General features: G+C 37.9%; 1 protein-coding gene across 7 annotated transcripts in view; it reads left to right on the top strand.

Annotated features, from left to right (window-relative positions):
• LOC106869551 (IQ domain-containing protein H) overlaps positions 1–24,634 on the top strand; it is a 616,433-nt gene that overhangs the window by 242,414 nt on the left and 349,385 nt on the right. For 6 of the 7 annotated variants that reach the window (XM_052972133.1, XM_052972135.1, XM_052972136.1 and 3 more), the window contains 2 exons: positions 13,296–13,415; positions 20,876–20,965. In XM_052972133.1, the coding sequence (XP_052828093.1) occupies positions 13,296–13,415; positions 20,876–20,965 (210 nt within the window). The remainder of the gene's footprint in view (positions 1–13,295; positions 13,416–20,875; positions 20,966–24,634) is intronic. The other variant, XM_052972134.1, reaches the window with a different exon arrangement.

Here is a 24,634-nt window from a genome sequence, read left to right as displayed (position 1 = left end):
TATATATATATATATATATATATATATGTACATATGTATGTAAGTATTGGTATGAATGTGTATAAATCTGTATGATTTTATATATATGTATGTATATATGTGTGTGTGTGTGTGTGTGTGTGTGTGTGTGTGTGTGTGTGCATATAATCAAATAATAGAACATCAAAATTAACAATAACAAAACAAGAGGACAGGCACATGGAATTAGCTCGGTGCTTGGTGAAGGTAGAAAAAAGAGAATTTTTGACGTTTCAATCAGAGCTCTTTGTCAGAAAGGGAAATGGAAAAGTCCAGAGAAGGAAAAATATCACCAACATCACATGTGTGGTTACAGACTGAAGTGACCAGAAGTGGAAAGAGATAGAGTTCGCACGTATCTTTCATTACTTTTAAGTATATAGTTTGATATATATGGCCGCTTGCTTTGTATACTATCAACACTTGCCTTTTATGACTGTTCCCTTTCTCCCTTTATTGATTGCTTTTTGTTGAGCTACTAAGCTACAAAACATGGGCATACATTCACAATCATGCATACACACACACACACTCACACACACTCACACACACTCACACACACATGCACATACATATATACATGCATACACACACTCACACACATGTATGTACATACATGCATGTGCACACACACACACACATGCCCCCCCCCCTACACACGCATACATGATGAGCTTCAGTATAGGTTTCACCACTCCTTAGGCATTGGTCAAACTAAAGTAGAAGACACTTCTCCATGTTGTTGTGAAACTTCTTAACCATGCCACCATAAATACATACACACACACATATACATACAGGCTTGTCCTTTCACATAAAAAAACACCTACGCTGGTGCTGCATAAATGTACCTGTGCTGGTGCTGCGTAAATGCACTCATGTAAATGACATGTACAAAGTACCCAGTACACTCTGTTAGTGGTTGGCATTATAAAGGGCATCCAGTCATAGAAACCATGCCACCATACATACATACATACACACACGCACATATAAACACATGCATACACACACACACATACATACATACATACATATGCATGCATGCATACGTACATGCATACATATGTACATACATACATACATACATACATACTTCCCCTGTATCTGATGAGAAATGTTACAGGTATCTAGGGGTGGATGAAAATATATCTTACAATGGCACCTGTAACAAAACATGTGTCACTAAAGAATATTATAGCTGAATAAAGAAAATTTGAACCTTAGAACTCTCTGAATTCAATAAAACAGTGGCCCACAGTGTGTTTGCAGTGTCAGTACCCATACCAACATTTGGGCTGCTTGATTGGATGACTGATGAAATCTGAGCCATTGATGTGAAAACCCTAAAAATACTAACAAGCACACATAATTTCCATATTAACAGTGATATAGACCATTTCTACCTAAAATGAAAACTAGGTGGCAGAGGCTTAACATCAATCCAAAATGCCTTTGAATGTTGCATCATATCCCTTCAGCAACATCTTCTAACCACCAAGTGTCAAAGTGCATCCCCTGACCAAGTTTGCATACATGAGGCTGATAACATCATAAGATTTGAAAGGCAGTTCCTTGAACAACACTCGTCTGATAACCTAGGATACATGCCCAAAGAATTCACAAGACTCTACTGCAATGTGTCATAAAATGAAAGGATGAGCCTATATGAGCAGAAGACTATGCATGGATATGTTACTAGAAAGCTCCATGATGATAGTAACATCGATCATGAAAGCAGTTTATCATTGACAAATAGCTGGAATACTACCACTCACTTTGAAGGGTATGCGTTTGCAATCAAGGAACAGGAAATATCAACCAAATACCTGATGCACAAAAGGGATAGAGATGCAGGTAAAGCCATAAAATGTGATAACCGATGCAGACTTTGTGGAGTTCACACTGAAGATATCACCCACATCATAAGCAGTTGTCCGGAAATGTCATCACAGTATTATCTACTGATGAGATATGACGTTGTAGCTAGGACACTCTATAATGGAATCCATCAGAAGGATAATCTCAAGGACAGAGAAATAAGAACCCACAATATGGCAGAAGCCATAGCCACTCATAATAAAAAGGAATACTTGTGGAATGTTCCAGTTAAGACCTAAATAACATGTAAGCACAACAGACATGATATAATGATTTGGGATAAAGAAGAAAAACTGTGCACAGTTGTGGAAATTAGCTGCCCAGCAGATGTTAACATAAAGCTGAAGATAGTGAAAAAGAGAACACCTATGCTGGACTATTGAGAAATCTGCAGTTATTCTATCCAGATTACAAATTCAGGTTTATGCCTGTAATTATTGGGATCCTGGAATATGTAACACACTGCCTAAATACCAATCTTGAGAAATTAGGCTTCTCAAAAGCAGAGAGGAGAAGACTAATCCGAAGACAACAGATCCACTCCATGACTGGAACTGTAAAGATCTGTAAAACTTTCCAGATATTTATCATTATATATGAGCATGTCTAGATATGCAACTATATGCGTGAGAATACATACATAAAACATACAAATCTGCACATACATACATGCATACATACATAAATACATACATACATACATGCATACATACATACATACATACATACGTACATACGTACATACATTCATACATACATACATACAAAAATACCCTGTTGTTGATGTTGAAATTCCAATGAAAGAGCCTTGGATCGAGTTTAGAAACTAGTTCTTTCTCTATTGGCAAGAAATCTTGAAATAAACTGAATAATGACATACATACATACAAATATACCCTGTTGTTGATATTGATATTCCCATGAAGGAGCCTTGGATCTAGGCTTGAAACTGGTTCTTTCTCTATTGGCAAGAAATCATGAAATAAACTGAATAATGACATACATACATTTGTGCATATGTATGTGCATGTATACATATACATGCATACACACATCCATGTGTGAAATAATGTACTCAGTATACAAAACAGAGGTGAACATTTTTATATAATGAAATATGAGCTGAATGGTTTCACTAGAGGAGAACTTGCAATCATCAGAGGTGTCTGCTTGTTCAGATCTCAAACCAGCCTCTGTTATGAGTCTATTTAGGAACTTATAGTCATATATTTAAATATAGTGGAAAGAAAAGTAAAATAATTTTTTCAGTGTTCAGGAAAAGATAGTGTTAGTGAAAAGATTCAAAACCAATTAAAGGAATAGAATTGCATATGACTTGAAATATGTAGGTCAGACAAGAAAAAAAAGTTAAGAGAAAGAAAGAAGAATAAATAAATAGATAAAATAGATAATGAGAAAGATAGAAGGAAAGGAAGAAAACAGTAAAATGATGATGATGATCATTATCAACATTTAATATCTGTTTTCCATGCTGGACGGTTTGACACAGAGCTAGCCAGCTGGGGAGCTGTCCAGGCTCCAATTTTCTGTTGTGGCATGATTTCTATGGCTGGATGCTCTTCGTAGTGCCAACCACTTAACAGAATATACCAGGTGCTTTGTACATGCCACCTGCATGGGTGCACTTGTGCAACACCAGCACAGGTACATTTATGCAGCACCAGTATAGGTACTTTTTATGTGAAAGAACAAGCTTGTATGTATATATGGAAGACAGTGATTTTACTTAGCTTGATGCTTCTTTTGAAGTACAGCAAATCACCACATCTCCTGGTCCCTTGTTATTTCCTCATTGAGGCCCAGTGTCTGAAGATTCTTTCTTTTTACTTCATCCCACTTCTTCTTGGATCTACCCCTTCTACAGGTATCCTCTATGATTAAGTCTCAGCACTTTTTTATGCAGCTGACCTCATCTATACTCATCACATGACCAAACTAGTGCAGTCTCCTCTCTTGCACACAACATCTGATGCCTCTTATACTTAGTTTTCCTCTTAAATCATTTACACCCTGTTGTGCATGCACAGTGACATTACCCATTCAGTGGAGCATGATAGCTTCATTCCTTTGAAGCCTTCACAAGTTCTCTGTAGTTGAAGCCCATGTTTCACTACCATGTAACATAACTGTATGCACACAGGCATTGTATAATCTGCCTTTCACTTTGAGGGAGAGGCCTTTTGTTACCACCAAAGTTAGAAGCTCTCTGAACTTTGCCCAGCCCATACTTATTCTAGCAACTACACTTTTAGAACTGCCTCCTTCACTGCTAACTTGGTCTCCTAGATAACAGAAGCTATCTACTACTTCAAATGATCCTCCCAAGCATTTGAGGGATTCTCTTGTCTGCGCATTTTTAGTGCTTATTGTACCTGCATATTTGCCACATTCAAAGGCTATATTCTCTGTTAACCTTCCTGTGATACCACTACACCTCTTATGTATCCAAAGCTTGCACTGGGCACAACATATGAAGTTTCTACCAGCATCCTTCTTATATATCGATCAGGGCCATCTCCCTGAAGGGACTTATGATTTGTCTGTTTTCCTACTTACTAGGACTTCGGTTTTTGCTAAATTAACTCTAAGACCCATAGACTCCGGGCCTTGTTTCCACACCTGAAATGTCTTCTCTAGGTCAGGTAGTGATTCAGCTATAAGAACAAGGTCATCAGCATAGAGGAGCTCCCCAGGACAGCCAGTCTTGAATTCCTCTGTTAAGGCTTGGAGGACTAAAATAAACAAGAGGGGACTGAGAAATGAACCTTGGTGAACTCCTGCCTGTACACTGAATTCCTTGCTATACTCATTCTCAACCTTCATCTTACTGGCAGCATCCCTGTACATGGCTTGTACTGCTGTCACTAACCACTCATCTATCCCTAGCTTCCACATTGACCACCAGATGAGGGAGCAGGTGACACTGTCAAAGGCTTTCTGCATGTTGACAAGAGCCAAGTACAGAGGTTTATTTTTGGCTAAATACTTCTCCTGCAGTTGCCTAACCAGGAATATAGTATCAGTCATGCTCCTACCTGGCGCAAATCTAAACTGCATTTCATCTGTGCTAACTCTTTTCCTAATTAATTGGGCTAAAACCCTTTCTGTGACTTTTATCACCTGGTCCAGCAATTTGATGCCTCTGTAATTATTTTTATCTAAGGTATTACCTTTGCCTTTGTAGCAGTTAACTATAATGTTGTTACACCAATTGTTGGTTATGACTCTCTTGTGGACAACCTGATTAACTATACATGTGGCTAGGCTATTTCTTACTCTGCCCGTTATTGTAAGCATCTCAGGGGTGATTCCTGATGGACCAGGGGATTTTCCTGTCTTCATCTCCAGTTTGTATGAGTCTTGCATTAGTAAAGCCTTTGAAATAGGTATGAAAATCATATTTCATTTCCTCCTTGCAATAAATCTGGGGCCTTTGGTGCCAGCTATCATGATTATAATTTTTGTGAAATCTGTTTGTAACATAGCTTCTGGTTTGGCTTACAACTCCCCACTTTCTATCACTCTACTTGTCTGTCTGTCTGTGTGTCCTTCTTTTTCTTAATTCTTTGTTCAGTAATACATTTCAGTGAAACAAAGTATTACTTTTTCTGGGCATAAAACAATGGGTTATGCACCAGGGTGTAATAATTTAGGCAGAAGATGACAAACTTTGTGTAAAGGAACAGTTATTTAAATTGACCTTAGTTCCTACTTGTATTTCCTTTTTTTAATGGCCCCAGAAGGATTAAAGGCAAAATCAACCCTCGTGATGAGTGGTGTGTGATAGTCATTATAAATACGGTCAGACAGTGTCAGTATGGGTAGAGAGTACAAAGTAGACAGTCATAGATAGTTGTGGTCTTACTTGTCTAACTAACTATACTGCCATACTAGAGTGGGCATTATAACAGTCAGACAAAAGGATTACATTAGTGGCAATGAGGAATTAACAAACTCACAAGGAATTAACAAACTCACAAGGAGTTATGAAACTCACAAAAGTTTTTTGTGTGAATTTTACGGTATACAAAATTGTAAAATTATGGAAAAATTGTCAGTCAGTTTGCTTGAATTGCAAAAATGACAACAACAGCAACTGCAAGAACAACAGCTGAAGTAACAACAACAACAATTACTATTACAGCAACAAATGCTACAATTAATGAATAGTAAGTCATCAGAAAATGCTGGAAAGATGTTCTCGCTGGATCATGTTGTGAACTCAATAACACCTTTAGTATGAACCAGATAAAGGAGTTACCTTCAAGGCATACTATAGAAGATAGTGAAGATTGTGAAGGCGTGTAGCTTAGTGGTTAGGGCATTCGGCTCACGATCGTAAGGTTGTGAGTTTGATTCCAGGCGATGCGTAGTGTCCTTGAGCAAGACACTTTTTTTCATGTTGCTCCAGTCCACTCAGCTGTCAAAAATGAATAGTACCTGTATTTCAAAGGGCCAGCCTTGTCACTCTATGTGTCACATTGAGTCTCCCTGAGAACTACGTTGGGGGTACATGTGTCTGTGGATTGCTCAGTCACTTGCACGTTAATTTCATGAGCAGGCTGTTCCATTGATCATATCAGCTGGGACTCTCATCATCATAACCAATGGAGTGCTTCTCATAGAAGATGTGAACAAATCTTCAATAAAGAGTGCAAAGATTGGGACGATGATATGAAAATGCATTTAATCTTGAGAAAACTGGCAACAGGAGAACATGAGCTTTACAGCAATTACATACACCCGAAAGAACCTTCTGACATATACTTTAAAGATACAGTAAACATATTGTGTAAAATTTTTAGTGAGAAAAGCTTGTTCAATACATGCTGGAAATGTTTGAACCTAGAAAAGAACAAGGAGGACTACATCACATATGCTGGTAGAGTTAGTAGGGAATGTGAAAAGTTCAAATTGGATGAATTAATGCCAGATATGTTCAAGTGCCTGACTCAGGGACTAAATGCAGAGAAAGATGCAGAAGTAAGAACTAGTATTCACTAAGTTGGAACAAAACCAAGTGGTAATCTTACAACATCTGCTAGAAGAGTGTGAAAGAATAATAAATTTGAGACACAACACAGAGAAAATCAAACGTAAAATTGCTCTGAAGTGAAACAAGTGCATCGGAAAATACAAAACAGGCAGAATAGAAATCAAGTGTGTACTAAAATGCCATACAAACAGGACAAAATTCAGGAAATAAACCCATGTTTTACATGTGGAGGTCTACACCTGAGAAAAAAACTGCCCATTTAAGAAAGTGGAATGTTTCCTTTGTGGAAAAATTGGATACATGTAAAATGAAGATAACAAAATGTTGGGACAAAGAAAAAAAGAATAAGCAAGATGTTGAAAGAAAATGGTAATATAACAAAGAGGAAATTTGTAAATGTGAAAATTGAACATATAAGAGTAAAAATGCAGTTAGACACTGGAAGTGATATTACAAAATAATTACAGACGCATCAGATTGCTGGACCAGGTGATGAAAGTAATATTACCATTGTAAATGAAGAAAGTATATCGGTAAGCCCAAATTAAGTAAATCTACAAAAGTTGCATATGGTGTTAAGGGGAAAAGATTGTATTTTGTTGGTGAATTTGTGTGTAACATAACATTTCGCAACCAAATGAAAATGGCAAAAGTTTTGTGTTAAAAAATTCAGTTAATTCATTTAGCACAGAGTGGATGGAACTATTCAAATTGTGGAATATGCCCATAAGTGTTTTTGTGGAAATATAGTCAGTTCAGTTGAAGGTTCAAATGCAGCTGAGGGACAAAAAATTAAACATTTATTTCCAGATATTTTCTTGGAAGAAAACAAAGGCAAAATTGATTGTAGTAAAATAAAGTGCTACACCTGTACCATTTGCAGTAATAGAACAGGTAAATAAGGAAATTGAAAGATTTGAAAGTCTAGGAATAATCAAGAAGATGGACCACTCAGACTGGGCAGCACCTATGGTCTACATAAAAAAGAAAAATAAGAGTTTGTGCAGATTTTTCAACAGGATTCAATGATTGTTTAATCTCATATAGTGACCTATTGCTGAGTCCTGAGGAAGTGTTCACAAAATTGAATGGAGGGAAATTCTCAAAATTAGACCTCTTGGAGGCATATCTAGAAATCCAAGTAGAAGAAGAATGCTCACACTTATTAAACATTAATACACAGTGTGGCTTATCTAAATTTATGCAGCTAAAGTAACTCCTGTATTTCAGCAAGTAATAGATACAACACTGGGTGACTGTGATTTTGCTATCACTTATTTAGATGATATCCTAATAAAAATCACATGAACAACATGTAGAATACATTAAAAGGGTATTCGAAAAGGTAAGAGAATATGGTTTCAAGTGAATGGAAGAAAAATGCGAGTTTTTTCTGCAAAAGATTAAATACTTGGGTCAGATGATAGATAAAAACAGATGGTAACCAGATCCATCCAGAGCAACAACAATAAAAAATATACCCACTCCGAATACTGTGACTATGCTACATGCATTTTTGAATTTATTAGCTTACTATCAAATTACATTCTCAATATACATAATGTAAGGACCCCCTTGCTAAATGATCTGTTAAAGAAAAATACATAATGGTGCTGGGTTGGTAAATGTCAGAAGGCATTTAACAAGTTAAAAAACATTTTAACATCAGACTTATCATTAATTGGATATTATATTGGCTACAGATGCAAGTGATTGCAGTGTAGGAGCCATGCTTCTGCACAAATACGATGATGGGAGTAAAAAGGCTATAGCCTATGCATCATGATTGTTATTACCAGCTGAAAGTAACTATAGTTAGGTAGAAAAGGAAGCATTAACAATCATATACGGTGTGAAAAAATTCCAGAGATTTATTCATGGATGAAGTTTCCGTCTACAAACAGAGCATTGTCAACTACTGTCAATATACAGTTCTAAAAAAGGAATACCAACATCATCATCATCATCATCATCGTTTAATGTCTGCTTTCCATGCTAGCATGGGTTGGTCGATTTGACTGAGGACTGGTGAATCGGATGGCTACACCAGGCTCCAATCTGATTTGGCAGAGTTTCTACAGCTGGATGCCCTTCCTGATGCCAACCACTCTGAGAGTGTAGTGGGTGCTTTTACGTGTCACCCGCACGAAGGCCAGTCAGGCGGTACTGGCAATGGCCACGCTCAAAATGGTGTATTTTATGTGCCACCTGCACAGGAGCCAGTCCAGTGGCACTGGCAACGACCTCGCTTGAATGTCTTTTCACATGCCACCACTGGTAACGATCACGCTCAAATGGTGCTATTTACATGCCACTGGCACGGAAGCCAGACAGCTGCTCTGGCAAAGATCACGCTCGGACAGTGCTCTTAGTGCTCCACTGGTACAGGTGCCATCATGATTTCGCTTTCACTTGCCCCAACAGGTCTGCGCAAGCCAAGTTCAGTGTCCAATGAAGGAGACGTTGGCATGGGTGCCAGTTGTCAAATTTAGTTCGATTTTGATTTCACTTGCCTCAACAGGTCTTCGCAAGCTGAGTTTAGTATCCAATGAAGGAATGGTACACATAAGTGGGCTGGCTACACCCCTGGATTATGGTCTCACTTGGCTTGCCGGGTCTTCTTATGCACAGCATATTTCCAAAGGTCTCGGTCAGAAGTCATTGCCATGGTGAGGCCTAATGTTCAAAGGTCGTGCTTCACAACCTCATCCCAGGTCTTCCTGGGTCTACCTCTTCCACAGGTTCCCTCAACCACTAGGGTGTGGCACTTTTTCACACAGCTATCCTCATACATTCTCACCACACGACCATACCGGCACAATCGTCTCTCTTGCACACTACAACTGATGCTTCTTAGGTTCAACTTTTCTCTCAAGGTACTTACACACTGTCGAGTATGCACACTGACATTACACATCCATTGGAGCATACTGACTTCATTCCTTGCAACCTTATGCATGTCCTCAGCAGTCACAGCTCATGTTTCACTGCCATGTAGCATGGCTGTTCGTACACATGCGTCATACAGTCTACCTTTTACTCTGAGTGAGAATCCCTTTGTCACCAGCGGAGGTAAGAGCTCTCTGAACTTTTCCCAGGCTATTCTTATTCTAGCAGCTACACTTTCAGCGCACCCTCCCCCACTACTAACTTGGTCACCTAGATAGCGATAGCTATCAACTATGTCTAGTTTTTCTCCCTGGAATGTGGGAAAAGTTGTTTTCTGCACATTTTGAGTGTTTATTGCTCCTGAACATCTGCCACATACAAAAACTAACTTCCTAGTTAACCTTCCTTTGATATTGCTGCACCTCTTATGTGTCCATAGCTTACACTGGGTACATCTTATAGAGTTTCTACCTATGCCTTTTCTACAGATCGAGCAGGGTCATTTACCTGAAGGGGTTTGTGTTTTGTCTATCTTCCTACTTATTAGTACTTTGGTTTTAGCTAGGTTGACTCTAAGGCCCTTCGATTCTAGTCCTTACTTCCACACCTGAAACTTCTCCTCTAGTTCTGATAGTGACTCAGGAATTAGCGCAGGGTCATAAGCATAGAGGAGCTCCCAGGGGCAACCTGTCTTGAATTCCTGTGTTATTGCCTGGAGGGCTATGATAAATGGGCAGGGGATGAGGACTGAACCTTGGTCGGCCCCTACCTCTACTCGGAATTCTTCACTGTACTCGTTGCCAACCCTCACCTTACTGACAGCGTCTCTGTATGTGGCTCGCACAGCTCTCACTAACCATTCTTCTATCCCTACTTTCCTCATTGACCACCAGATAAGGGATCGGGGGAGCCTGTCAAAGGCTTTCTCCATGTCAACGAAAGCCAGGTACAGAGGTTTATCTTTGGCTAGGTATTTCTCCTGCAGCTGTCTTACCAGAAATATAGCATCTGTGGTGCTTTTCCCTGGCACGAACCCAAACTGCATCTCATCTAAACTGACTCTCTCCCTAATTAGTTGGGCTATGACCTTCTCTGTGACTTTCATTACCTGATCTAACAACTTGATACCTCTGTAATTATTTGTATCTAAAGCATCACCTTTACCTTTGTAGCAGTTGACTATGGTGCTGCTACACCAGTCATTGTGTATAACTCCTTCGTGTATCACCTGGTTAACTATATGCGTGACTAGGCTATAGCCGACACTGCCAGATATTTTGAGCATCTCTGCATTGATTCCTGATGGGCTGGGGGCTTTCCCTGTCTTCATACTTTTAATTGCTTTATCTACCATGATACTGTCAACTCAGATAGCTGGTACCTCTGCTAGGTCCACGTTCGGCAGACTCTCTTTGTCCTATTCATTCTCTTTATTGAGCAACCTTTCGTAGTGGCGTCTCCAAACCTCTTTCTTTGCAGCCTTGTTTCGTGCAAGTGTACCCATCATCCATGCGAACGCATTTCTCTCCTATGACATCACGGTTCTCTCTCACACACTGTCTTGCAACATGAAATACCTCAAGTCTTTGATCCTCACGGTGCAGAACATTGGCAAATTTATTCTTATCTGCTTCCCCTCTGGCTAAATAAACCTGTCTCCTAGTTTCCCTTCTGGCAGTCTGATACAATTCCCTGCTACCACCGTTCTTCCAGTCCTTCCAAGCCTGTTTCTTTTGTCTAATAGCCCTGTCAACCATATTGTTCCACCACGACGTTACTTTGGGTCGAGAGGGGACTTTGCACCAGCCACAGATCTGATCAGTGGCCCTCAGCAGGTTGTCCTGTAGAAACCTCCAGTTGTCTTCTACATTGTGTGAAGCTATATCCTCTTCTATTTCGTCAAAGGCTTCAAGTAATAAGTCTCTAAATCTCTGTCCTTTTGCAGTGAATTGACTACAGCAATGGGGCACTACATTATTGAATTATGACTACAAAATGGAATTTTTATCGTCAAAAAAAACTAGGGCACGCGGATGGTTGTCCAGCCTAATACCGAAAGACTGTGAGCCATGGACATGCAGAACTCTCTATCGATACATCCAAGAGAGCCTTAAGAAAGTCATGGATAAGGTAGCTCTAAAACAATTCTGAAGAGTATACCATGTGATGCCAAATCCAAAAACAACAGCAGGTATGTCACCAGCAGAGTTGATGTATGCGAGGAAAATAAAATCAGTCTTTGACAAATTGCTACCTGGCAAGAAAGGAAAACTTACAACAAATAATACAGCAAGATATTTCAAAATTAGTGTAAAGGTAATTTGTTAGGGTATATGAGAATGGAGAACAAATTTGGAAAGAATGGTGTGATTACCAAACACAGAAAAAATGCTATACTTGGTAAAAATAAGGAAAAAGGTATACAAAAGACACATGAACCAACTGAAAAAAAGATTCATTGAAAGCGAACCCAAGAGAATAGAAGAACCTGTAGAATGGTTTTATGACACTTTTTAAGTACCAATGCCACTACAGATAATTGAACCCAAATGCACAAGCGTAAGAAAAAAGAAAATGTATGGAATTCCTGGAAGTGAATGCCAAATGAAAAGATATTAAATGTGTAACTGTATAAAAAAAATAAAAAAACTCAAAACAGGGAGGTGGGGTGATGTAAAAATTATTACTATTAAAAGAAATAAAATTACACTCCCTAAGAAAAAAAGAAAAACTTAAAAGAGGAGATGTTATGGGGATAATAGTAATAATGGTACACCCCTCCCATATCATGAGTGGTATGTGGTAGTCATTAAAAATACTGTCAGTCAGTGTCAGTATGGGTAGAGAAGACGAAGTAGACAGTCATAGATAGTTGTGGTCTTACTTGCTTAACTAACTATACTGCTATACTGGAGTGGGTGTTATAACAGACAAAGGATTACAACAGTTAATCAATGTGTGTTTTGTCCATGATCTACTGATTTTGCTAAACCATGTTTATTTTGCTCAATGCACTACTAATTTTACCAGTCTACTGCCCTTATGTTAAAACAATAATAACAAAATTAAAATTAATAACAATTGAAAATTTCACTTTCAACACAAAAGAAATACTAGAAAAAGATAATTTTAGTTTTTGTTTTGTTTAAATCTTGTCTCATTTAACTAACTACTGCCTAAGAATTAGTTTTCAATCAAAAGTTCTTCTGTTTGATTTGGTATAATTCTTGATGTTTTTTTCTGAGAGATCATCAACATTTTGTTTTGAGTAATTTGTTATTTACTTAAAGTAATGATTATTTCAGATATATTTAATAGCTGTCGTAGACAGTACAAAGACTGTCTGCAATATTTTATTTTAAAGTTTTACAGTTTAATTTTTCTCTTTATGACTATAGGAGGAATTTATATTCTTTTTTATATTTAAACTACAGTATAGTTCATTTGTTAGATGATCATATACTGTACACTCTAATTCTATTTATTTCAGCTAAAGCAGCAGCTTGCATTTCAAGCTGCCATTGACCCTTTCCATGCAAAAAATCGCCATATACTTTATGACACTTATGGCATACAACTACCTTTGATTTCACAGAAAAGACAAGGCAAAGTAAGTGCCTCCATTATTTCTATAATTTCAATGATCACATATCATCATTGTTGCTGCCATTGTCATTGTTGCCAGCAGTGGTGGTGCCTGCATCAATGTTAGTGTTGTTGGTATTGGTGTCATAGTCGGCATCAGTGTCAGTAACAACAGCATCAACCTCATCACCATCATCATTATTTTGTCCACTTTCCAAGCTGGCATGGGTTGGATGGACCTTTTGCCCGAGTAATCTCCCATTGATTTTTGTAGGTGTCATTTGGTTTGGTTTTTACAACTAGATGTCATTCTTATTGCCAACCACTACAGAGTGCACTGGGTGCACTTTTCATGTATTAACATGAGGGGTTGATAAAGGGCATGTACATTTGCTCAGGTGACCAAGGAAGGATTAGAAGAGTGATCAATAATGTCAGAAGCATTTGGATGGCAGGATGGTATTTTGATATAAGCAGTTATTTAAAACAGTGTAGGTTGACAAAGGTAAAAGTGAGTGTTAAAACAAAGGTGACAGGGGTAAAAAAAAAAAGTGGTTCTTAGGCAATGGGAAGAGTGTGACAGCTGGTAGTTAAGAAGGGTAATGAGGGCAAGGGAGATGAACTAAGAGAAAGAAGTATAGAGGCATATGGATGACTTAATGTTGTCTCTTATACATTAGCCTAGTGAGAGGATGAGAGCAGATGTATGCAGTCTCTTACATAGAGGCCTAGTGGAGGAATGAAGGTGAACTGATGGAGGTGAGAGTGGTGGGGAGAGTCAAAGGACTTAAAGGGAAGGAGGCAACAAAAAGTATGTTGTATTCTTGGCAAAATAAAAAGCATCTCAGCCCTCCTCTGTGAGATGCAGCATCTTCAGATCAGCCTTCACCACTTCATCCAAAGTTTTTCTTGGTTTCTTTCTTCCATGAGTTCCATTAACTTGGAGTTCTCAGCAATGGTCATCACATGTGCAATCTTCTTTCATGCACACTACACTTGATTTCTCTTTATACACTCTAGCTACTTGGTAATGCACTTTACTTCCACCTTCTTCTCAGACTTTCTAAACCTCACTTTCTAAGTCAGCTTTATCTGCTGTGTTATCCCGCTACTATGTCACCTTTGGTCTGGTCAGGACCTTGCTCTAGCTTCACATCTGATCTGTAAGCCTCAGCAGGTTATCCTGTTGGAACTGTCAGTTGTCTTCTATGCTATAAATATCAAACTCTCCCCTTCTACTTACATCAGACTACATGTTCCTTTAGCAACCATGTCTTTCTTCTTAATATTGTCTTCTACTTCTGCATGTGTCTAACTCTGATTCTGAGTTGCTTGCTTTTAATCCATGTTGGGTAGTGCATTCTTCACAAGGAAAGACTTTGATATTACAATGGTCTGCCTCATGTGTTTCATAGTAAAAATGAAATCTATCTGATTTGTGTGTTAGCTAAATTGGTTGGTGATGAGGAGACTGGCTGGCTTCTTGATGTGTGTTGTTATGTCACAGAAATCCAATATCTTTAAAACCTCCTCATGCCTTGTACCAAAGCCATAGCCTCCATGGACATCATGGAAGCCATTATAGAGTTGACCAACATATCTATTAAGGTCACCAGCCATAACAATGAAGTCACTGTCAATCTTTCTTGAAGTAGTTTGCAGAAGGGGTCTTGTAGAACTGCTTATTCTGGTTGTCTATCAATCCTAACTATAAGGTATATATGGAGATAAATGTTATTATTGAGCTGTCTATAACTCACCTCAGCTTAATTTCATACTCTGACACCTTATTTACTTTATTTAATCATGCCTCATAACAATATGCATGAACCACTCACTCCATTACTTTTACCCATCCACAAGAATTTTTGATTGCTGTTTCTTGCTTTTGAGAAATTTGGCTGGGAGTCCCTTCCATTTTGCCAGTTGCACACATCACCGGCAACTACACAATCTCACCAGATTTACCTTTTATTGTGTCTATATTGATGGTGGTAGTCCTAAGTCTTTGGAATTGACAGGAAAAGGTAAATTTATGGTGGTACTGCTGTTTGTTCCTATTGCTGTGTGTGAAGGGAATAAGAAAACTTGTACCTGGCTTGCTAACAGAAGAAAAGGGAGGATACTTATCAGAGCTTGGTACTAGATAAGATACTGGTAGCCTTAAAAGGAGATTAAAGCCATGTTACAAACTAGGGACATGAATGAAGATAAATATCTGGCATTTGGTGGTGAGGTGGAGGTAGTCATATCTTCAGCTAGCCAGCATGTCTATATGGCAGTGAGCTTGAAATCACCAGGATTTATTGTGAGAAAAAGGAGGGAAAGACATTACATGCATGTTAGCAAAGAAAAGTTCAAATATTTATGTTTGTAAAGCATCAAAGAAAAAGGTTGATTGAAGTACTAAATTAAATAATTTTGTTTTGTCATGAAAAAGGTCATGTTTTTTGTGTTTTTGATTTTTGCAGAGTCAGAACTTCAAGTACCCAGGTAAAAATGTCTCAGTTTATTAGTGGATATAGAAGAGGAGATAAAATAAGGTGAGGTGGGGAACAAAGAGACATTGAAAAATTTAAGTAAAGAGATCCTTAAGGATAATAACAAAAGTAACTTCTAGGTAGTCCATACTTTGTGTGTGTGTGCAATAAACTCACAAGTAGTGTATCATAGAATGAAAGTTCATGTGGTGAAAGTTATAAAAGCCCATCCCCTTAATGTTTTAGAAGCATTTTGGTGAGGGTTCTGAATAACAAGTAACATATTCATTACACGAAGTGGTTAGATGAGCTATGGAGTGAGTACTGTACAAATGTTTCTCTCAAAATGTAAAATTTCTACAGTGAAACTCTCCTGACCATTTTGTAAAACTGTTGAATGGGAAATCACCTGGGAGAGATCTGATAGCTGGTTATTGGAATAGAAAGCTCATTCTACCAAACAACCCTTGTTAACATGTTCAAAAGAGCAATAAATGTTGAGATAAATGTGTTAAATTGGTTGGCAGTCACACATACAAAGCTTGAGCTAAAAACCAGGAAATGCATGGAAGTAAAATCTACAGGCCCATAGTGCTTGAATACGGTGTATGAATTATACACAGGTTGCTAGAATGCATTCCTTCAGGGTTGCTGTGAAACACACAGTGTGGTGAGTGACAGAAACGTTAGCACGCCCGGCGAAATGCTTAGCGGTATTTATTTGCCGCTACGTTCTGAGTTCAAATTCCACCAAGGTCGACTTTCTCTTTATTCATCTTTACCGATTGTGTCTCTCTCTTTTCCTTGTTGGTACTTCACATGTGAGTTCACTTATATATTATTATATTTGTGTTGACCGTGCGATGCGTTAAAAGGAGCCGTTCCATTCGTCACCATTCTCCTTGGTTCGCATGGTCGTTCTACAAACTGGTGACCTCCCGACGTGATTCTGTTCACGTAGTCTTCTGATTAAAGGAGCATCTTACTAAATGGTGACTAAGTGCCAGCTTTAGGACCAACCATTTCTTTAAGCTACATTATTTCCTGTGTCGTCTGTTTTGTCTTTGACAAAATGACTGGTGTGAAGCTATGTAGCTAAGCTTCTCTCTCGATTGTATGTTTGTAAATGCGGACGTAGCGGGTAACAGCTGGCCTTTGGCTGCACCTTGGACCCTGCTGTGTCCATCACCCTGATTGGCTGTTATTTGCGTGGCATTTATTTCGTGCCAGGGTGCATATCACCCAATCGTAGCCTGCTGATAAGGTCACGTGAGAGAGTGTTTTCTGATGGTTCTGGAGCTGATTTTTTTCCTATAAAATAGCCTGCTTCATCTACGCCAATTTGTCACAGCTTCAGACCTTCTAAGGTCTAGTCGTTGACCACAGAACACAAGCCAGTACCAGCCAACAGTTCAATGCTTCAAAATATTGTAGTAGAACTCTTGATTGATGGTCTGGCCCTGGGGGACAAATTCTTGATGCACAGTAGTACCATGGATGTTGAAAAAAACAAGGACGAGCATGCTCTTGATTGAGCAGCAGCTCTGTATGCCTTTTGAGGCAACTATGCCACTTGAAACATTGTGTACAACCCATTGCCTCATTGCTGTAAGCTAGCCAAAGCATGCTCAATGTCTCTGTAGCAGACTTTCTAAGCTTGATGCAAAATTTCACATTGGCTCTTTGTCCTAACTTCCTGTCCATGACAAAAATTGCAGACTACAGTATACATGTGATCACCAAAACACAAATTTCACAACTTGCAAGGTAAATACAGTAATGTCATTAGGCACATTGCCCCATGAAGATCACTACTAGCTCTCACTACACACATAACCATGTGCTACCACCTGTTGGGAACATTTTGATATGGGAACATTTTCATACCACCTTGTTATGCAGGAAAGATTGTTACACCAAAATCAGAAACTATCCACCCCTTTAAAAATAGGGTGTACTGGTGGAACTTTCCAATAAGAACAGCAACACCGTGTAAGTACAATAGGCCAGATATAGTTGTATGGGACAGGGAGCAAAAGTCATGCACTGTTGTAAAGAACAGCTGTCAAATGGGGATGAATGCCTTCAAAAATTTAGGAAAAGAATATCTATGGAGAACTGATGAGAAACAAACTGCTCACATATTCAAGCTACAGATTTTCATTCATTCCTATTATCGTATGTGCACTGGGTTTTGTAATGATAAAACTGCTTAGTAACTTAGAAATGCTTGGGTTCTTAAAAAAAAAAATAGCAGACTGATTTACATTCTCCAGATATGGTCAATTAGAGGAACAGTGAAAATTAGATGTGCATGTACTTGTGTTCTGTTGTGACATGCACACCCACAAGTGCAAGTTTATCCACATGCACAGACATACACAACTAGTACACATTATATGAGTATACAGCAACCAGTTCAGATAGCCACAGACCCTAAAAGTTGTATTGACTTAAACAAAAGGGCCGTACTACTTTGTAGTGATTGACTTGAATTCTGCCAAGGTAAAAATAAATCTTAAAGAATCATCCATCCATCTATCTTTGAGTCATCTCTACAATGGTGAATACTGTCATCTTTTCATTCTGTAATGGTTACATGTTTCTGGTGATTTGACATTAAATATTGATTACATAATTTGCATTAATTAATCAATAATTACCTTATGACAATAAAATATACTTAAGATGATGTAACTAAACATAAGCAATCTCATGTTTTGTTTTGTTTTCTACATATATATGCACACATACACACATTCATTCATTCATTCATTTATCCATTGCTATTAGGTATTGCTATATGGCCAGGATTTAAAGAAAGGCATACAAAGTTATTACAAAGAAAAGTTTAAAGTATCAGAGAAAAAAAAAAAAAGGATTGGTTGAAGTACAGAATTAAGAGATTTATTTTATTATGAAAGACAAATGTTTTCATGCTTCTAGTGTCTTTAAATGTTTCAATGGCCTTTTGTACTGATATTAGCACAAGTTAGACTTCTTTATTCCAATGTAAGTGAAAACATTTCCTGCTTGAATCCCTTGAAATACAAGTTATTGTTCTATCGACCCTACTATCAGAAGATCCAATGTTGCATGTCATTATTGTATACTCTTGGGAGGGTGGCAAACTAACAGAACTGTTAGCATGCCAGGCAAAATGCTCAGCAACATTTTATTTGTCTTTACATTCTGAGTTCAAATTCTGCTGAGGTCAACTTTGCCTTTCATCCTTTCAGGATTGATAAAATAAGTACTAGTTGAACACTGGAGTTGATATAATCAACTTACCCCAACCATCAAAAACTGCTTTCCTTAATCATATGCTCTTAGAGAATGCACATACAGGGGTTGGACAAAATAATGGAAACACCTAGCATCATAGCATCATAATTTTGAAATATCAATAAAACCACCAAAAGCTTGTTTATTTTTATGTTTTTTATTTATTTATTATTAGTGTTGCTTAATATGTTTTGCTAAAATTGCTGTTTCTTTTCAGATATCATCAGAAAAAGGTAATTAAAATTCATTAAAATGACAGGTCTATCGGACTTTCAAAGAGGTCAAGTTGTTAGTGCTTGTATGGCAGGTGCTAGCGTAATGAAAACAGCCGAAATGTTTGGTGTATCAAGAAGTACTGTCTTGAAAGTAATAACATCCATTTAGAAAGAGGGAAAAACCTTCTTGTCGAAACAAAACTCCAGAAGAAAGCCAAAACTTTCAGATAGGGACCGTTGGACTCTTTTGTGAATTGTAAGAAAGGATCACAAAAGTGCAGCTCCAAAAATTACTGCAGAGCTTAATGACCACTTTGAGAATCCAGTTTTCACAAAAACTATTTGCTTGGAGCTGCACAAGCCAGATTTCATGGGAGGGCTGCAATCAGAAAACCACTACTTTCAAAAACAAACGTTGCAAAGCATTTAGAGTGGAGTAAAAACCTAGAGTGGAAGAATGTTATTTTCTCGGACGAGTTATCCTTTACTCTATTTCTGACTACTGGCTGAGTAAACATGTGAAGACAGCCAAAAGAAGCATTTGACCCAGACTGGCTTCTTCCAACTGTTAAATATGGAGGAGTATCTGTGATAATCTGGTGGGGCTATATCTTGGAAATCTGCCGGCCCAATGGTTTCTCCTCATGGCAGAATTAATAGTCAAGACTATTTAAGCATTTTATCTGATCAAATTCATTCTGTGGTTGTGGAACTGTTTCCAGAGGAAAACACAACCTTTCAGGATGATAATGCACCAATTCACACAGCTAAAGTTGTTACTGAATGGCATGAGGAACATTCTAGTTGAACATCTTATCAGGCCACCTCAGTCCCCAGATCTCAATATTATTGAACATTTATGGTGCATTTTAGAAAAACAAGTAAGGAGTCCACCATCATCACTACAAGAACTGAAGACTGTTTTAGCTGATGAATGGACAAAAATTCCTCTGGAAACAATTCAAACTTTGTATTAGTCCATACCTTGTAGAATTCAAGCAGAAATTACTACTAAAGGCAGTCCTACCCCATATTAAAATAAATTTGTTTGAAATTTTAAGGTGTTTCCGTTATTTTGTCCAACTCCTGTAACTCTTTTCCAATTTGCGTATTCGAGGGAAAAAGCAAATACAACTTGCTTCATTGAGAAGGGCACTGACTTTAAAGGTGAGTGGTTAACTGTAAAAATATTGTTCTCATCAAAATGTATCTCAAATGTACTAGCAAAAACAAGACAGTATCCCTCTATTGGCTATTTAAGATTTAAATGCTTTCATCATGTAGGTCAAGGGGCAGTCCTAGATGCAGGATATGAATCATAACTTCTTAGTTGCTAGTTACTCTCTATCAATTTCACCACCTACAGATCATACACCCCACCACACACACACTCATAGATATCTGTATGTTTGCATATATGCACAAACGTTCACATTAAAATGATATCTGAAGATTTCATACTTTACAGTGATTAGACTTGTTTTTTTTTTTTTTTTCTTGTTTAGGAGATACCTGGTTCAGGGCAAAAAGTTATCGTTGGTACTACAGTTGAGCCTCTGGTCAGTCTTCCCAAACAGAATCGCTTTGACCCATTGGTAAGTAATGACCTATATTCCCAATATTTAGGAATAATAGTTAGTAATATATCTGTGGAACAATGTTCTGGAATATAAAACTGAAACAATCAATTTCTTTTGTAATGCCAGATTGACAATCTTTAATGCTTCACACTGGTGATACTTTCACATTTCATCAAGGCTGCATTTCAGTCTCTGGGTTGCTTACATATCTAGAATGATGCACCTAACACACAAGTGACACAAAAACACACATACACACACACACACACACACACACACACACACACACACACACATACATGCAGATCCACACACACACAGTCACACACATACACATGTGCACACGTGTGTGCACATGCACACACACACAGAGTCACATACACACATACACAGTCTCACATGGACACATACACAGTTTTACACATACACATATACACACAAACACATGTGTGTGCACATGTGCACACACACACACACACACATACACACAAACACACGCATACATGCACACACACACTACATTGTAATGTTTGCTTTACCAATCTATTACATCAAATCTTTCTAAGTAGATACCTGTCCACATTAGCTAGCTTCTTCCAGCTTCACCTCATCCATTACTATACTTCCTTTTCTCTTTTCATGTCTTTTTGTAAGCATTTATCCATTCTTTCTTCTTCAGACAAACACCATTCTGCAAAATCTTTATATCATATATTTTCATCTCAACAATGTCTGCCTTGAAACAGTTCAATAAGAAACCCTAACCTTACTAAATATATCCAGTTAGCCAATTGTTTAGGGCATTTTGGAAAATATAAGACTACTATGGGCTTTCCTATTTCTCTTCTTACTGACCAAAAATACTGAAGATATTGTAAAATCAACTCAATATAACAATGTCATTATTATAGAATCTCTTCTTTTTTAAGGAGAGGCAGTTATAACTGTCCTAGATTGACCTAGTGGGTAGTGCCAATATTGAGAAAAGGAAAATTTTGAACTAGATGCTTCGGGCTGATCATGTTGTCAGAATAGAAGATGTAAGGATACCTGAATAGATCATTTTATGAGAAGCTGACCAAAAGGAAAGGGCCACAGCATAAATTAAGGAAGCGATTTAAGAATGTTATAAAAAGCAATCTTACAGCTTTGGAGATAGCTGTGGATAACTGGAAGACTTTGGCTGGAAACCATGCATCATGTAGAAAGATTGTTAAGAATAAATGTGATGTCTTTCAAAAAAGCTTTGAAGCATTCACACCATAAGCAAGACTCAAGTACAATGTCTGCAAAACCCAGCTAGAATTGAAGAGTAATGTGTGTAGACATTTTCCTTTCTTAAGTGCTGAATTAGTCAACCACCTAAATTTGCATGAATTAGGGAGAAACCAAACAGCTTGTGGGATGGTTTTGCTGCCACATTCCCTGCAGTACATTTGTAATGAAGGTGGTTTAATTAATTTGCAAGTCAGCTGGTAGTCTGATCAGGGTAAAATACAATAAGTCACAACTCAGCTGGTGATGCCAGAATACAGAGTGACCTGACTTTTTATTTGATGTCATTTTGTCCCATGTCGCTTTGTCCACGTCTTTTCATCCAACGTCTTTTTGTTCAATGATTTTTTGTCCAATTTTAGATAAACTCTTTAGAAAACAAGGTGAACATGAAAATCAAATAATCTTTGACAATTTTATTGATAGGATTCAAGTAAAATACTGTGGAAAAATGTATTTAAAAACGTCATTTTAAAAAAGTAATAAGATATAACTAATGATTTATTATGATCACTTGAAATTGATGCAAATTATATGCCACACTCTTCAAAAAATCAATTTTTCTTGTTGACCCATATTCAATGAACAATCTTTTGAGGCGTTCAGTTATTCTTTGATATTGTGCACATGAATTTGACAGATCCTCTCGAAGAATTTGAGTCATTTTACCTTGAACAAACCTTTCCTCTTTCTTCAGAATTTTGATTAATTTCCAAATATTCAAATGTACTCCACCTGTTGAATGCTTTATCACAGAATGAAACACCTCCACAGCATTATTTGTTCCAAAAAGATCTTGAAGAATACATTGATTAATATTCCATACAGCTATCAGGAATGTAGGTGGTTCTCTCCTTTATCTAGCACCATGTCCTCTCACAATGCCTACGTAAGTCAAGTCAAAGTAAGTGATGAATTCAGCCGGTATTTCTTCATCATCTATTAATTCTTCATAGACCTCTTGGACATCTTCAATGGGTAGGAAGGCTAATGATGAAAAACAGCGAATTTTAAGACAGAATTCAGAGTCTTTGTTGTATTTTTCTTTGAGGCCTAAATCTGTAATCTTTCAAAATACTGATTGGCTCAAATGAAACAAACATGCCACGATAGATGAATTAGGGAATAATGAATTAAATGCCTTATGAACTGCAACTTAAAAGTCTGCCATGAGATCAAGCAGATATGCATTAGATTGCATAATTTTCAATTGCTCGAAAAATAATTTGTATGTCTGCTTTGTTTTATTCAGCAGTAATGCAAATACCCATGGAAAACTGCTACCTTTAACTTGTGCATGAATGCTAAACAGTTGAAACTACTGTTCTGGCACAATTTTTTATGTTCCATCACATGCCCAATGACGATATGATGCTGTATCCTGAAGAGCACTTTCTGATGCAAATACTAGTATGCACTGTTGATCCTCGATATCTGAATCATATCTCAAAAACTGTTTGCCCTTATCAAGTTTACAATATTCTTCAGGTATCTCAAAATCAGTTCTAGCCCCTGGGTTGGCGGGAAATTCAGAATTTTTTTGTCAGCACCTCTGAATAATCCTGGAAAGTACAGGCAAATGAGGAAATTGAGATCAAGTATTTTCTGTTAGCTGTGTAAACTTAGTCGCTATTATGCTACACAAACTTGCTTGTTTTCCACCACTTCATGCTTTATTTATGCAACTTCTTTTTTAGCATTTAATGAATCTACATCAGCTGGATGAAGGAGAAAAATAGATAACTTTTGGCTCATTGTTTTCTGTTACCATGTGAATTCGTACTGAACACAGCCTTCTTTTCTCACATCTCCAGTATTCTTTTCCTAGTTTTGTATTGCTTGAATGAAAATCGTAGATGTAATTACTTTCATCAACTACTTTTCTTTTGTTTTTGGTTGATACTATACACTCTCTATGTGGTATGACGTCAGTGTCTGGGGAGGCTGACCGGAAGGGCGAGTTGACCGGAAGGGGAAAAAGGGCAGAGGGAGCCTCGATCGGGATTCTTGCCCTTTTTGAACGGGGTTGTGGTCAGGACAAGACGTGTTAAGCGACGGTCTAGGTTTGGGAGAAGCAGCTGCTATTCCTGGTGTAGTTTGGGTCGGGGCAAGCTTCAAGGATTGGATACTGCAAGACAGACTCGCAGTTGAGGAAAGGAAAACCGAGGTAAGGTGATTACATCTACTCGTACGCACACATCACAAGCTATTTCGGCCCCACGTGCAGAAATTTGCCGCGATGGCAGCCACCAAGATTAGGATCGCCAGCGATGTGATCAGGCCTTTTAATGGCGAAGGAGATGTGATGGCTTGGATACGAAAAATTAGGCTCGTTGCCAAGCTGCAAGGAATAAGTGATGTGGCGAGTCTCATGGCTCTATACTTGGAAGGGAGCACCCTGACTCTCTA

The sequence above is a fragment of the Octopus bimaculoides genome, chromosome 12, assembly GCF_001194135.2.
Source record: "Octopus bimaculoides isolate UCB-OBI-ISO-001 chromosome 12, ASM119413v2, whole genome shotgun sequence".
NCBI lineage: Eukaryota > Metazoa > Mollusca > Cephalopoda > Octopoda > Octopodidae > Octopus > Octopus bimaculoides.
The sequence above is the reverse complement of the archived record's forward strand: the minus strand, read 5'-3'. Positions and strand labels throughout refer to the sequence as shown.